Source organism: Euleptes europaea, chromosome 14 (genome assembly GCF_029931775.1).
Source record: "Euleptes europaea isolate rEulEur1 chromosome 14, rEulEur1.hap1, whole genome shotgun sequence".
NCBI classification, from domain to species: domain Eukaryota; kingdom Metazoa; phylum Chordata; class Lepidosauria; order Squamata; family Sphaerodactylidae; genus Euleptes; species Euleptes europaea.
Genome location: NC_079325.1, coordinates 41,740,108 through 41,754,807, shown reverse-complemented (window position 1 = coordinate 41,754,807; position 14,700 = coordinate 41,740,108). Strand labels below are relative to the sequence as shown.

Genomic DNA, 14,700 nt, shown 5'->3' with positions numbered 1-14,700 from the left:
TGGTTGGAAAATCTCTAAAGGCTTGAAGGAGACTATGTTTACAAGAAAACGCCGACGTTCCTCCTCTGAAACAACTGGCTTAAAAGTTGGCAAACAACAAAAAATAGGTACGTCCTTGACAACAATGCCTCTGAAACGCAACCTGGTGTAATTGGACTTGTTAACAGATTTGCTGCTTTAGAATCGGAAACCCCATTACTCCCGGGTGATGAAGAGGGAGTTTCACATGAGGAGGATACTCCTCTTGATTTAAACCCACGTCAACACTGCTGCCAGCAATTACCTGCATCACTCCTGGATATATTCTCTAAGGAAGCAATTTTAACCTCTCAATCCATGGCTATGTTATTAGCTAAAGTCAAGGACATAGAAGCCAAAGTAAGCTCCATGAGGGAAGCTATTGACCGCCTTGTAATTGTTAACAAGACTAACATGCTTAGTGATAAGGCAGACCTTGAACTTTCGCAACCAAACAAACTGACTGTAGCTGACTTGCCAAATACGAAAGAGGATTTTCGGGTGCATTCTCCACCAGCTTCCCTGACATTTGGCTATCTTTTTTAATTCTCAGACTGATTACTATAGATGGAGCAATTTTAAAGCCATTACCCTTTCATTGAGCCAACTGCTTAACTGCAATATCTCAACTATATCCCCGCGTTCTTATTTTAGACTCCCCAGAGTGGGAATTTATAACAGACTGGGTCTACAATTTAAAAATGGAGATATCCCTTCTAGGATGCTGCACCTCCAAAAAATTTTATATAGGAAATACGGAATTTGGGTGACCAGAGTTTTTAAGAACTGTGTGCAAGCTCCCCTGTGCCTCAAGATAAGGGGAAAAGATTCTCTATTTAAACCAACAAAGGACACATCAGGAGTAGCCTCTCTCAGTAATATTAGAACAGAGCAGAAACAGACAAGAGATGGAGACAACCCTATCAAACCTGGCAATTCGAGTGTAATTCCAATTGTTCATCCTCTAAATGGTGAAGGTCTTTCTCCCTGGCAATCATCATCTCAGGACAGAATTTCCAAGACCTTTAAATTGCCAGGGAATCTGGCAACCAATTGTCAGGATGGAGCTCAATATGAGATGGATTTGGACTTAAGGTCGCACAGAGTTACTTTTCAGACACCATGTTTCCCGTCGCATAATAAATCTTTGGCTATTGAAATTTTGGAAGCCGAACATGCTACTGCTCAGCAGACTACTTTACCAACTTTACCCTTGAACCTCCACTTAGAAGGGTCCCCTAAGGAGATGGAAACTAATATCCCTCTGTCTTATCTTCTACCCACATTACCTTCAACGCAGTCTCCCTTTACTACTGCGACTGTTACTCTGGTCTCACCTCCCAACAAAATATTCAAACAGATGCTGTACAAGAGGCTGTAGTGTGATTGATTATGGTTTATGCTCTTTGAACTTGTTGCCTCTTGTCAAGTCAGTGAATATTGAAACCCGTACCGAAAGTGATCATCTCCCCCTTTCATTTCTATTAAATTTCCCAATAAAGATCTTCAATTTTTTAAATCCCTCCCCTGATGAGAACAAGGTTTTAATCCTGACAAGGATTAAATGGTCAGAATCTAGATAAATTGAATTGTTCAATATCCTCCAATCTGACGTATTGTCCAAACTAAAGATGTCTATAATTGGCTCTTCCTCTCATGAGGAGGTACTAATAGCCTTTTCTCAAGTTATAGAGCAATGTAGCTCTATAGCCAAACCGATATGTAAAACTACTTTTGAAACATCGACCTGGTTTGATTATGAATGTTTAACTCAAAAAAGGAATTTGCGATCGGTTTTGGGGAAATCTAGGAAAGGAGGCCAAACAATCAATATGGAGCAATATTTATCGTCAAAAAAGCTTATCAGGAATTAGTGGCTAATAAAAAGAAAGCCTATTATCAAAAAAGATGGGACCAGCTCTTTTTATCTCTGAAATCAAGTGACAGTAAAATCTTTTGGAGAACAATTTCTTGTCTATTAAACAACAAACCCTTTCCTGACTCAAATATTATCCCTCAAGTATGGGTTGATTATTTTTCCAACGTCTTTGGCCATGCTGTGGTCCCTCCATCTGATAATGAGGAAATTATTCCCTCAAATATCCCTCCATGGCATGCAGTAAGTAGGGAAGAATTTATGACCCTAATTTCTAAACTAAAAACCGGTCGAGCACCAGATCCTGATGGGCTCCCTGTCGAACTCTTTAAGAAATATGCTGACTGATGGGCTCCGCTACTAGCCAGTCTTTTTATATCAATTGATCATTATGGTATCCTTCCTGATTCATGGCTGAACTCAATCTTAATGCCAATCTATAAAAAGGGAGACCCCAATCTACCGGGAAATTATTGCCCTATTAGCTTGCTATCAGTACTGGGCAAGTTATATACTAGACATCTTGAGACCCGCCTTTCGGAGTGGTCTCAAGCTAAATCCATTATTGGCCCAGAGCAAATAGGATTCACTAAGAACAAATCATCTTTAGATCACTGTCTCGTTCTATCCTTTCTTGTGGTAAAATACATGAAGATGGGGGGGAATTGTTTGCAGCTTTCATAGATCTAAAAAGTGCTTTTGACTATTTCTAGAGAGAAACTGTGGGACAAATTGTCAAATCTTGGAATTGACCCCAGGCTGCTAATACTTTTAAAGAAATTATACTTAAACACCACCTGCCAATTAAATACTCACCTAATGGTGGACTGACTAAGAAAATCTTAATTCAAAGAGGCGTTAAACAAGGGTGTGTTTTAGCTCCCCTACTTTTTAATATTTTTCTTTCTGACCTAGTGCAGTCATTGGGTTCAGTTAATGGTCACCCACCTAAATTAGGGTCCCAGTCTTTACCTCTACTTCTTTATGCGGACGATACCATCATTCTTTCTTTCACCAAAGTAGGCCTCCAACGATATCTAGATGCTTTTAATAATTATTGCCATTCGAATTTACTTTCTATTAACTCCTCCAAATCAAAAGTAGTGGTATTTTTCAAAAAATGGTCCTTATACAAATGGCATATTGGGAAGGATTCAATCGAACAAGTTAAAAGCTATAAGTATTTGGGAATTACCTATAACTATAATCTCAATTGGTCTATACATTGACATAATACTATTAAAGCCACCAGGATTTTCTTAAATCAACTCAAGCAATTTTTCTACGCAAAGGGGAATCAGTGTGTTCCTGCAGTGATAAAAATCCTGAATTTGAAAATATTCCCCCAAATTCTGTTTGGTGTTCCCTTATGGCTTGGAACTCTTAATCAAGAAGTGAAGAACATCCAAGCCATATTTCTTAGACAAATATTGGGGATACCTAAATGTGTTTCATATTTTACAATTTGTCTTGAAACCGGGCAAAACTTGATTGCCACCAAAGCCTGGATTCAAACAATAAGATATTGTCTCAAATTATATTTTCAAACTGAGCCAGGTTCCCTTTTATATATTTTGAAAAGTGAACTTCATTATTTCTCATGGGACATATTGATTAGATCTAGACTCTGCCAAATTGGAATTGATTTAGATAATCTTGCTCTGGCCAATGAATTTTACATCTTCAAAAGAATCAAGCAACATCTCCTTGATGTAGAATTGCAGAATTTTAACCCAGCTCTTCCCCCCATCTGTTCTCCTGCGGCCCTAGGCCTTAATAATGGATCTGGTAAAATGGCTAGGTATCTAGATAACCTAGAGATACCTTCTCAACGCCACACTTTTCTATTAGCTAGGGTTAACGCATTCCCATCTAGGATGCTCTTAGGCCGATGCCTTCAGATCCGTAGACATGAACGCTTATGCACATGCGGTTTAAATTTGTTGGATACAATTGACCACATCCTTTTAGATTGCCCCTTCTATGTGACTCTGCGGGATAAACTGCTATTTACTTTGCTCCAGTACAAGAGATATAGGAGTAATGAAGTGAAATGCACATTTCTCTTGAGTGATCATGATCTTAAAATTACGGCTACCATGGCTGAATTTCTTACAGGAGTTCTTAAAGAACAAGAAAACTTTTATTAACCCGACTTGTAACTTATATGTATTGCCCTTTGGAGGTATATTGTTGTTTTATCTCTGTTTTTTGGTATGCCAATAAAGGTTAATGAAATGAAATGAAATGAAATGATTTATAGTCCTACATGTAGACATGAATAATGAATACTCAAAACCACCACTGAGTCCCGCAGGGCTTTTCTAAGTCAGTGTGCATAGTATCACTGTCAAGTGACAGTTCCTCTCCAGAACTCTCTCAGCCCCAAGTCTGGGATGCAAGATGGCGTCCTGAGCAGACACACTGGTGCGCCGCACCTGCCTGCATTGTGGTTGTGGTATCAACTGTTTTACTGTTGCTAGTTTGCAGCAGCTTCCCCCCCCCCCAAAGAAATGTTCTGTTCACCAATATACGACTTCCACACCCAACAATATTTATGGAATTTTATTTTATCTTCATATTCACTTCCCAGCACTGAAGTAATTTCATTCTGGTTTAGTTCACGATCATTGGTGAAAATAAAATTAACAGTTGTTATTACTTAAATGTATTTAGTTTAAGTTCAGCCATTTTTCCAATCTGAATTTGCTGGAATTTCTTCCTCCACCTTAAGAGGGGGTTTCAAACACATTTGTTGCATAGGATGCATATATGCGAAGTGTCGTCAAGTTGCTTCCAACTCATGGTGGCCATATGAATCAATGTCCTCCAAAACGTCCTATCTTTAACAGCCTTGCTCAGGACTTGCAAACTGAGGGCTGTGGTTTCCTTTATAGAGTCACTCCATCTCATGTTGGGTCTTCTTCCTCTTTTTCTGCTGCCTTTGACTTTTCCTAGCATTAATGTCTTTTCCAGTGAGTCTTGTCTTTTCATAATATGACCAAAGTACGACAGCCTCAGTTTAGTCATTTTAGCTTCTAGGGATGGTTCAAACTTGATTTGTTCTGCTGCTTACCTGCTCTAAAGTTCCATCTCACAAAGCTGCTTTCCTTTTTGCTAAGTGGTGCTGGGCATCTCTGCATGCAACCAAGAAGCTGAAGAGGTCAAAGCCTTCATCATGGAAACACACAGAACCTTTTGGTCCCACTTTAGGTTAAATCAGTTACCTCCCAAGTCCCTATGTGAAAGCATTAAGCAATAGATCAGACAACAAAAATGTGCAAGTAACTAAATAAATACCTTTGCTCATTGTCTATGCAATAGTGACTTCGGCGAGTCCAAACTGACCTGACTGATTTGACCTCTTTTTAACCTCTGACCCCCCAAACACGACCATTTCTTGGCACACTCTCATACACTACTCAATATGTTATCATTGTGCAGCCTAATTTTTTAAAGGCATAGATTGTACGAGTCCATTCAGCAATGATCATTTTTCTGTACTGTCTGAGTCTCCCCCAGATTTATATCCCTGTTTACAAAGCTATTTGCTGGAGAACTATGTTGACATTCCCAATCAGTGAAACATTGTATCTCCAGAGCATTGTGTCCTTAATGAGTGATTCTCTAGTAAGATTTGCTTGTAGGGGTTTTCGACAATGATAGAGAAGGGCAACATCCATCGGGACATTAATGCTGTCCCCATACATGTAGAGAATACAGTGGACAGATGTCTGAACCACTTTCCTTGGGTCAATGATCATTTTCCGAGGATTGAAGACGTCTTTCCTGTCAGGTTCCCGAAAGACGTGATTCAGTATATTAACTCCAGGCACTGCACTCCAAGAGGAGATGTTGAACATGTCGGTGGGTGTAAATACAGTTTTAGGGAAGATGTGATTTTCAAAGAGGAAAACACCAGCCTCTGGATATTGCCCCTGAAGGTTCTGCATCATAGTTTTCCAGTCTGCATATTTCCTTGGTAGAATAATTTCATCCACATCATTTAGCAGCAGATATTTGCTTCTGTACATGTTGCGATAGACACAGTCATTCAAGGCTGTGATTTGCCCATAGTAGCCAATGTCCTTGGGATCCATTGAATGATGCCAAGAAGAAGAGACCTGGAGGTACGAATCAATGGGCCAAGGGATTACTTCAACAATCCCTTCTGCAATATAAAAATCCAGCACTTTTTCCATCAGTGGGCTGCAGCTGGTCTTGTAGATCACCACTCTGTCTACCCCAAGGATTTTATACATCTCCATGCTCTGCACAAACTGCAGGACGTTGTTGTACTCTCCAAACATGGTGGAGATGCAGACTGTGAAATCCACAAGGGAACCTGCAGGATCACGGTTTCTTATTTCAAATAATGGTAATTGGTCAATATCTCCAATAGGAGACCAATGTATTGACATATAATGTGGTTCCCAGTCCTCTGGTTCCAGACATTCCAAGTCCGTGGCACCATAAGGGAAGTCAAATCTATCAGAATGGACATCTATTTGAGCCTTAGAGATGTATATTTCACCATTGGATGGGTGGCAGAACCAGCAGTAAAGCTCCTTGACGTCTTTGTGGTGGACAATTGAAATCACTCGTGTCATTTTGTTCTTTCTGTTGTCAAAGTATGGAGCAATGATGAAGGTTCGCTTATCTTTTAATGGTGTAATGGTATTATGGGCAGGAATCCCTCGGCAGATGTTAGTATTTCTTATTGAATCGGAAGAGATGTTCATTTCATGCCACAACATGGAAACAAATTTTCTTTTCTGGAAGTAGGAAAGACTTATTACTGACATGAAGATGGCAATAGAAATACCAGCAATCACGTTTGATTTTTTCCAGCAGGAAGACATCTCAGACTATCAGTTGGCTCTGTGATTGGTCATCAGACAGCTGTTCTGCAACACAAAACACAGCAAATGCAAAACAGTGTTAAGAAGCAAATGGGAATTCTACTTCACTGTGCCTTTCACTACGAAGTGGGGATCAATAGTGAAGGCGAAAAATAATGACTTGAACTCACTTTTTTAAAATGCACTTATGAAGTTCATTCTGGTGTTAGAAAATTGATCCAAGGTAGGAATGATGTTTTTGGGAAGGTAAGTTATAAAAGTCTCCATCTTCCATCACAGAAGGGCTGCATCTCTTGGGATTCAAAATGAACAACTGATAGATGACTTTTGAAGCTACTTCTCCTATTCTGAAAGGAGACACTGATTTCAGTCCACGAGAACTAACTTCTAAAAAGATATACTAGCAAAATGGTTATTGTGATTGATGAGGTATAGGGGGAGGAGTGGTCTATATACTGGCAAGACCACTTGAGGAGGAGGGGCCTACAAAGAGATCCATGTCTCTTGGGTTCTGCGTTTTCAGGTCAACATTCAAATGTCTTTAATCAGCTTTCCAGGTTAGATTACTGCCTTGTGCTCTAAGCAGGACTACTTTTGAAGATGGTCTGGAAACTTCAGAATACAGCAGCAAAGCTTGAGACAGGTGTCCAAGCACACTTCTTGCCTGTACTTAAATAGGCCCGTTGCCTGCTCATTCGTTTCCAGGTACAGTTCAAAGAGCTGGATCTTACCTTTAATGCCCTAAACCAGAAATCTCCAATCTTTTTGAGCCTGTGGCCACCTTAGGTACAAACACATAATGGCCACCATGGGAGGTGGTGTGTGTGTGTGTTAAGTGCCGTCAAGTCGCTTCCGACTCTGGCGACTCTATGAATCAACGTCCTCCAGAATGTCCTATCTTTGACAGCCTTGCTCAGGTCTTGCAAATTGAGGGCTGTAGCTTCCTTTATTGAGTCAATTGGGAGGTAGAGACAACCACAACTGGCTGCTGCAGGAGGCAGAACCACACACAGAGGGAGCCCAAGTCCAGGGTACAAAAATTTTTAAATACACTGGGGGGGAAAAGAGGAGATGGGGGGGGAGGGAAGAAACCAACACTGTGGGGGAAACTGCCTGGGAAACAACGTTATTTTAATCTACAAAGCCAATTAGACCTTTAAGGGTCAATCAGCCCACCCACTTTCTAAAAACACTTGGTGGGCATCAGGAAATGTGTTGGCGGGCACCTTGGCACCCACTGGCAGTACTTTGGGGACCCCTGCCCTAAATAGTCTAGGACCAGTTGAAGGCCAAACAGTCATAGACCAAAGACCTTCTCAAATGTTACATTCATGTACACTAGGAGACTTGCAACTGTGTGCAATGGGAGTGCACGCTACCCATAATCCTCCACACACACACACGTAGTCACCAGGCCATGCGAACAATGACAACAGACCTATTTCTGCATTTCTGCATGTCGAAACATTGGTTTCTGTTCTGTTTTGTATGATGTGGCATGAGGCATGGAGCTGTCATGGAAGTGGGTGGATTGGCTCCTTCCTACTCATACCATTTCCCCGGTCAAGATGAAGTAGCAATAAAGCAGCATTTTTATGAGCCTCCATTATGGGTTATTGCATTTTGTTCCAAAAAAACAACAACCTCACAACATTTCAGAAGCACTACAAAACTGTACCAATAAAACCATCCATTTCAAGAAAATGGATTTATCCTCTTTTCATGAAGTAAAGGCCCATTCCCTTGTTTATAACAACCCGCAATCCTAGCACTTGGGGCACGGACTCAACTGTATGCGACCCTGAGGAATAAACACATGCGACCTGAAACATTTGGGGATAGGGGAAAGAAAGGAAGCGTTTCCTAGTGGTAAGCATCTGATCCTGAAGCCTATTCCCCTTAGGTACTTATTTGGGAATGAGCTCACACATCGTTGTTTGCCAGTTGCTGAATTTGGCACCCGGCTATATGTTTAAACAGCTCAGAAACCACAGGCAAAAAGCATGTCACCAGAGATCAGCTTCAGCAAAGACATTGTCCATGAGCAAAATGCAGCGAAAGAATCAATGGTGTGGATCAAACCAGTATCTGGAATTCAGACTCACCATCGCTGCCCGCTGCTTCTTGCCCCGTAGAAGTCCTGGGTCACAGGGATTGCTAGTGTTGCCAACCTCCAGGTACTAGCTGGAGATCTCCCTGCTATTACAACTGATCTCCAGCCGATAGGGATCAGTTCACCTGGAGAAAATGGCCACTTTGACAATTGGACTCTGAGCTAAAATCTATTGAATTAATAAGTGGGAAAATCAATTTCTGGTGGGGTCATAGAATAAAGACTTTTAAAAAATAATTCCTACTTTTGGCTTTAAGAGACTTTCTGGGTTATTTCCCCCCATGAGCCAACCGCTTTAAGATCACTTTACCAGGAAGATCCTGAGAGAGGAGGTAGGGACCCCTTTCTTATCTCACACACCCAGACATAATGTACAAGGGGAGAATTTAGGGCAACCTGTCTTATAAAACTACCCCAGGTGATGGCAGGGAAACTACCAATGGTCTGTTGCTACAGTCTAAGAGTGCTGGGGTGTGTACAGCTGCATAGCAGATTACCTTCTGCCCCCTTCTCATTACAACTAAGGCAGCCCACCACCAGGTGAACCTGAAGTTGGCCTCAAATTATAACAGAGACAAGTTCCCTTGGAGAAAATGGCAGCTTTGGAGCGTGGTCTCTGTGGCATCACAGCCCTGCTGAGCTCCTTCCCTTCCCCAAACTCCATACATCCCAGTCTCTGCCCTCAAATCTCCAGGAATTTCCCAACCTGGAGTTGGCAGCCCTTTTCTAAAGTGGGTTCGGCACAAATAGCAGCCAACCTATTCTCTCTAGTATCAGAGGAGCATGCCTATTATATTAGGTGCGGTGGAACACAGGCAGGATGGTGGTGCTGCAGTCGTCTTGTTTGTGGCTTCCTAGAAGCACCTAGTTGGCCACTGTGTGAACAGACTGCTGGACTTGATGGGCCTTGGTCTGATCCAGCAGGGCCTTTCTTATGTTCTATTGACACCCCCCCCCCCCCATCATTCAGGCAGCATCATAAGAAAACAAATGAGCTGACCTGTTAGTGTGAATGTTTATCAGGTAAGGGCATTAAAGGAGAAAAGACAGGTTTGTTAAGAACAAGCAAGAATGGGCCAAAGAGGACCAAACTGCTCCCCCATTCCTACGGGCGTGGAGGGAGGGGTCGTGGAGGGAGGGGCCGTGGCTCAGTGGTAGAGCATCTGCTTGGCATGCAGAATGTCCCAGGTTCAATACCCGGCATCTCCAGTTAAAGGGACTAGGCAAGTAGGTGATATTTAAGACCTCTGCCTGAGACCCTGAAGATCCGATGCCAGTCTGAGCAGACAATACTGACTTTGATTGGACCAAGGGTCTGATTCAGTATAAGGCAGCTTCATGTGTTCATGTGAGTGTACAAGCACACCAGACACAGAGTCAGACATTTTTTCTTCCAGAGGGCAAATGAGTTTGTGAAGGGAAACCACATCATGACACAATATAAAGCAGGCATGCTCATACTTCCAAATAAATACAATTATGTAACAGATAGATTTTCCATGCATATAGGTATACATTTTTCTCTATCACATTTTTCTCTCGCCCTTCCTAGGATGACTTATATGGTTCTCCCCTCCTCTATTTTATCGTCACAAGTGACTGGTCTCAAGTCAGAGGAAAAATAGGGCTACTCCAAGCAACATGCCAGCAAACCCAAAAAAGGATGCCACATGATGGGTGACAGCTTTACTGTCATGTAAAACCCCTATGCATTTCCCTGTACATGCTTCATCAGCCAGTGACTTTTATGGCTGAGTTGGGATTTGATCTCAGGACTCGCCAGTCCTAGTTCAACACTCTAACCACAGTTCTGCTGCTCTGCTTTCGTAGTGATAGCAACAGCCTGCTTTGACAGGTAACAGGCAACAAACGAAAAACATTATCAGCAAAAGGATACAGCCTGCTCTCAGGAGTGAAGGTGAGGGGAACAACCAGAGAAACCAAGCATCAATGCATCTTTGTCCAGAAATTAAGAAGTCCTATACGAAACGTTGATATCCAGAACAATTCGACTTGCTTGAAATCCTGTTAACGCTAACGAAAATTTCACATTCCAGTGTCATTCTGTTGGGGAGGGGGGAGTAAAAGAAACAATAATGTCAAACCTTTTATGAGGACTTTTTATTGAAGTAGATGGTGCAGTAAGGATTACAGGTTGTGCCTAGGGCTACTGGGAAAAAGACACCAACTACCGCAGTTCTGCCTTTAAGAACATGAATCCCACTTGTAGTTCGCTTTCGGGAGGCTCCACCCCCCACCTAAACTACTAGGTTACAGCCAGATCAAAGCCCCATCAAACGTTTCTCTCCACTTCTGTTGATTAAATAGTACCCTTATGCCATTTTTCATTACTTCGTGTCATCCAATTAGCACTAACGGCAGTTCCAGACTACTGCTGGCTTGTATAGTTGAAAACAACAATTTTTTTTCTCAGTCACTACATTCTTGGAAGCAACATGAGATCTTTTTGCAGTAGATATTATGTACGTTTGTGCCATCAAGTTGCAAACCACTTGTGGTGACCCCAGCAAGGGGCTTTCAAGGCAAGGGAGAAGCAGAGGTGATTTGCCATCGCCTTCTTCCGCAGTCTTCCTTGGTGGTCTCCCATCCAAACCCTGCTTAGCTTCTGAGATTTGATGAGCTCCATCTACACCATGCTGCCTTCCCTCTTGGCAGTAGGCATTAGTCTAACCCAGAGGTGGGGAACCTTTTTTCTGCCAAGGGCCATTTGGATATTTATAACATCATTCGCAGGCCATACAAAATTATCAACTTAAAAATTAGCCGACCAAGCCCCAAGCAGGCAGCTGCCCCAGATGACCCCCCCCCCGTTGCGGGCAATCAGGCAGGCATCCAACTAGTGCCGCACTCGCCCACCTGGTGGCAAAGGATGGTCTTTGCCTCCTTTAACCCCTCCATTGTCACCACTTCCAGCCCCAGCCCACTTGTAGTACAGAGGGAATACGTTTCTCCATGATCCGGGTGGGAAAGGGTTAACACATTTCTTGGGTGGTCCTAGCAGCTCCATAGCTAATGACTCTTCTGCAAGAGGGAAAGAAGGTTCCTTTTCTCAGCATTTGCCTTGAATAGAGGCTATTCCTGTCCACGGGAGGGGGTGGATCACTAGTCTTAAATCCTTCTGAGCTAGAGATCTGCCAGGACCCACAAAGGGCCAGACCAAATGATTTCGCTGGCCTTAAACGGCCCCCGGGCCTGAAGTTCCCCACCCCTGGTCTAACCTAAGCTAGACTGTAATCCTTTCCACTGTCCTAGGAGTAATTTGCTGTAACAACTACTTTCCAACTGAAGCGGCACGCTGGGGCTTTCCCATCATGCCCTGCAATCTTTCCCCCTTTTTCTACTTTCTTGGTTTCCTTGTTTAGCTTGAGGAAGAGGTCTAGTCAAATCAAAAGCCTGTTTAATAATAGGGTTGCCAACCTCCAGGTGGTTACACAAAAAAGACACCGCTGTGTGTGCACAGAACGTTTGTTATATATAGTTGCTCCTGTGTTTGTTTCCTAAACTCCAGGTGGTGGCTGGAGATCTCCTGCTATTACAACTGATCTCCAGGCGATCAGTTCCCCTGGAGAAAATGGCTGCTTTGGCCATTGGACTCTATGGCACTGAAGTCCCTGCCCTCTCCAAACCCCACCCTCCTCAAGCTCCATCCCCAAAATCTCCAGGTATTTCCCAGCCAGGAGCTGGAAACCCTATTTACTAGGCTCAGTTTCATCAAGTCCTAATAAAGTCGTTGTACTACTGTCACTTCTTCACTTCAGTTGTGGAAGGCTGAAGTTAATTAATCTAGTTGCTTAACAGACTTTCACTAGGAGCTACTCATGTGTAGGGCTGCCTTCAAGCCTCCCTCTGCAGTGCTGGGAGAAGCTGAAGTAGGGGGAGGCAGGCTCAGCTCTCCCCTCCCTCTCCCTTTCTTCCACACATCTACAACAGGGCAGGAAGGATAAATGAACACGCATTGCAGGGGCAGCAAGCTGGGCTGGAATAGGCCTTACTGTTATCAGGGGAACGAAGCAGCAATTCAGCAGTTCCCCAGAGTTTCCAATCTTCTGTTGGGGCGGCAGCAGAGAAACGGAGAGCCCAGGCTCAGTTTTTCAGGCACCTTTTTTTCCTGGCACAGATGCTGCTTCCGCTCTGGTTGCTGCCCAAGGAGGTTTTCACATCAGCAGATAGGGTTGGGCTTCGCCCCAGAATGTCGTCCCCTACCCTGGAGCTATGGATGAATCACTAAGGCACTGAGCAGAGGGGAGAGGAGGAGGAATTGGTGTGTGTGTGTGGGAGAACACAAGCAGGTGGCTTGCTGTTGAAAATGCCAGCAGCACCCTGGCTCTCTGGGGACCCCAGGCAGTTATAGGCCCCCAGAATTTTGTTTCCGCAATCCCACTAGGGTTTCCAATCTCCAGGTGGTGGCTGGAGATCTCCTGTTATTACAACTAATCGCCTGCCGACAGAGATCAGCTCACCTGGAGAAAATGGCTGCTTTGGCCATTGGACTCTACGGCATTGAAGTCCCTCCCCTCCCCACACCCCGTCCTCCTCAGGCTCCACCTCCAAAAATAACGACAAGAACAACCAACGAGGACCACAAAACAAGCACAGAAAGTGCAAGCAAGCGGTCAATCAGCAAACAATCACAATATATATATATATATAAAGTTCATGATAAAGGAACAATGTCCAATGAAGTCGGCTTGGCTTGCTGCTGGACTCTTGCGCAGTCAGGCAATCGGAGGAGTGTATTACAACACCAGATGGTCAAAATGACAATATAATGAGCACAATTCAAAGGAATAACAATGACAAGTGTGTACACAATGGAAAAAATAGTGACTGATTTTGGTTGGGAGGGGTTGTCTTCAAGTCACAACCCACTTCTGGTAACCCCACAGGGTTTTCAAGGCAACCCTGCTTAGCTTCTGAGATCTGATAAGGTCGGGCTAACCAGGGCTATCTAGGTCAGGATATTTGTTTTTAGGACATATTTTAAATGCAGTTTTACAAGCGAAAACTTAGTGAGACACCAGCATGTACCAACCCCTATGTCAAAGGAATAATCTTGAGAAAAATCCCTGCCAACATTTCATAGATGACATTTCATAGATGCATGGGGGAGGGGGGGAGAAACTGGACAGAGGGAGATTTTTCCCCCTTCCATAATATCCAAACTTGGGGGCACCAATGGAGTTGTTGGGAAACACATTCAGGACAGCTGAAATGAAATACTCCTTTGTTCAACACAGTTTGTTAAACTGTGGAACTCACTGCCGAGGATAGCCATGAACATTGATGGCTCTAGAAGGAGGTTAGACAGATTCATGGAGGAGAGATCCATCAGTGGCCACTAGCCATGATGACTAAAGGGAACTGCATATTTACAGGCAGATAAACTCCTGAATACTGGTGGTAGTAGTCTTCATCATGGGCCTTGACCTCTATGTCCTCTTTGTTTGGTCCTCCAGGGTAACTGGTTGGCCACTGTGTGAAACAGTATGCTGCTGGACTCGATGGACCACCGGTCTGATCCAGTAGGCTGTCCTTATGTTCTTCTGACAATAGGAAAATTCTAAGTAGACTTAGAAACATGGTCTCCTAGTAGGGTTGGCCAGGTCCCTCTTCGCCACCGGCAGGAGGTTTTGGGGCAGAGCCTGAGGAAGGCGGGGTTTGGGGAGGAGAGGGACTTCAGTGCCATAGAGTCCAATTGCCAAAACAGCCATTTTCTCCAGGTGAACTCGTCTCTATCGGCTGGAGATCAGTCATAATAGCAGGAGATCTCCAGCTAGTACGTGGAGGTTGGCAACTCTATCCGCTAGAGC

General features: G+C 43.4%; 1 protein-coding gene across 1 annotated transcript; it reads right to left on the bottom strand.

Moving 5' to 3' along the window:
* Nucleotides 1-5,430: 5,430 nt before the first annotated feature.
* Nucleotides 5,431-6,756, bottom strand: LOC130486837 (uncharacterized). Its single transcript, XM_056860137.1, has one exon. The coding sequence runs from the start codon at nucleotides 6,754-6,756 to the stop codon at nucleotides 5,431-5,433; it is 1,326 nt and encodes a 441-aa protein (XP_056716115.1).
* Nucleotides 6,757-14,700: the final 7,944 nt, after the last annotated feature.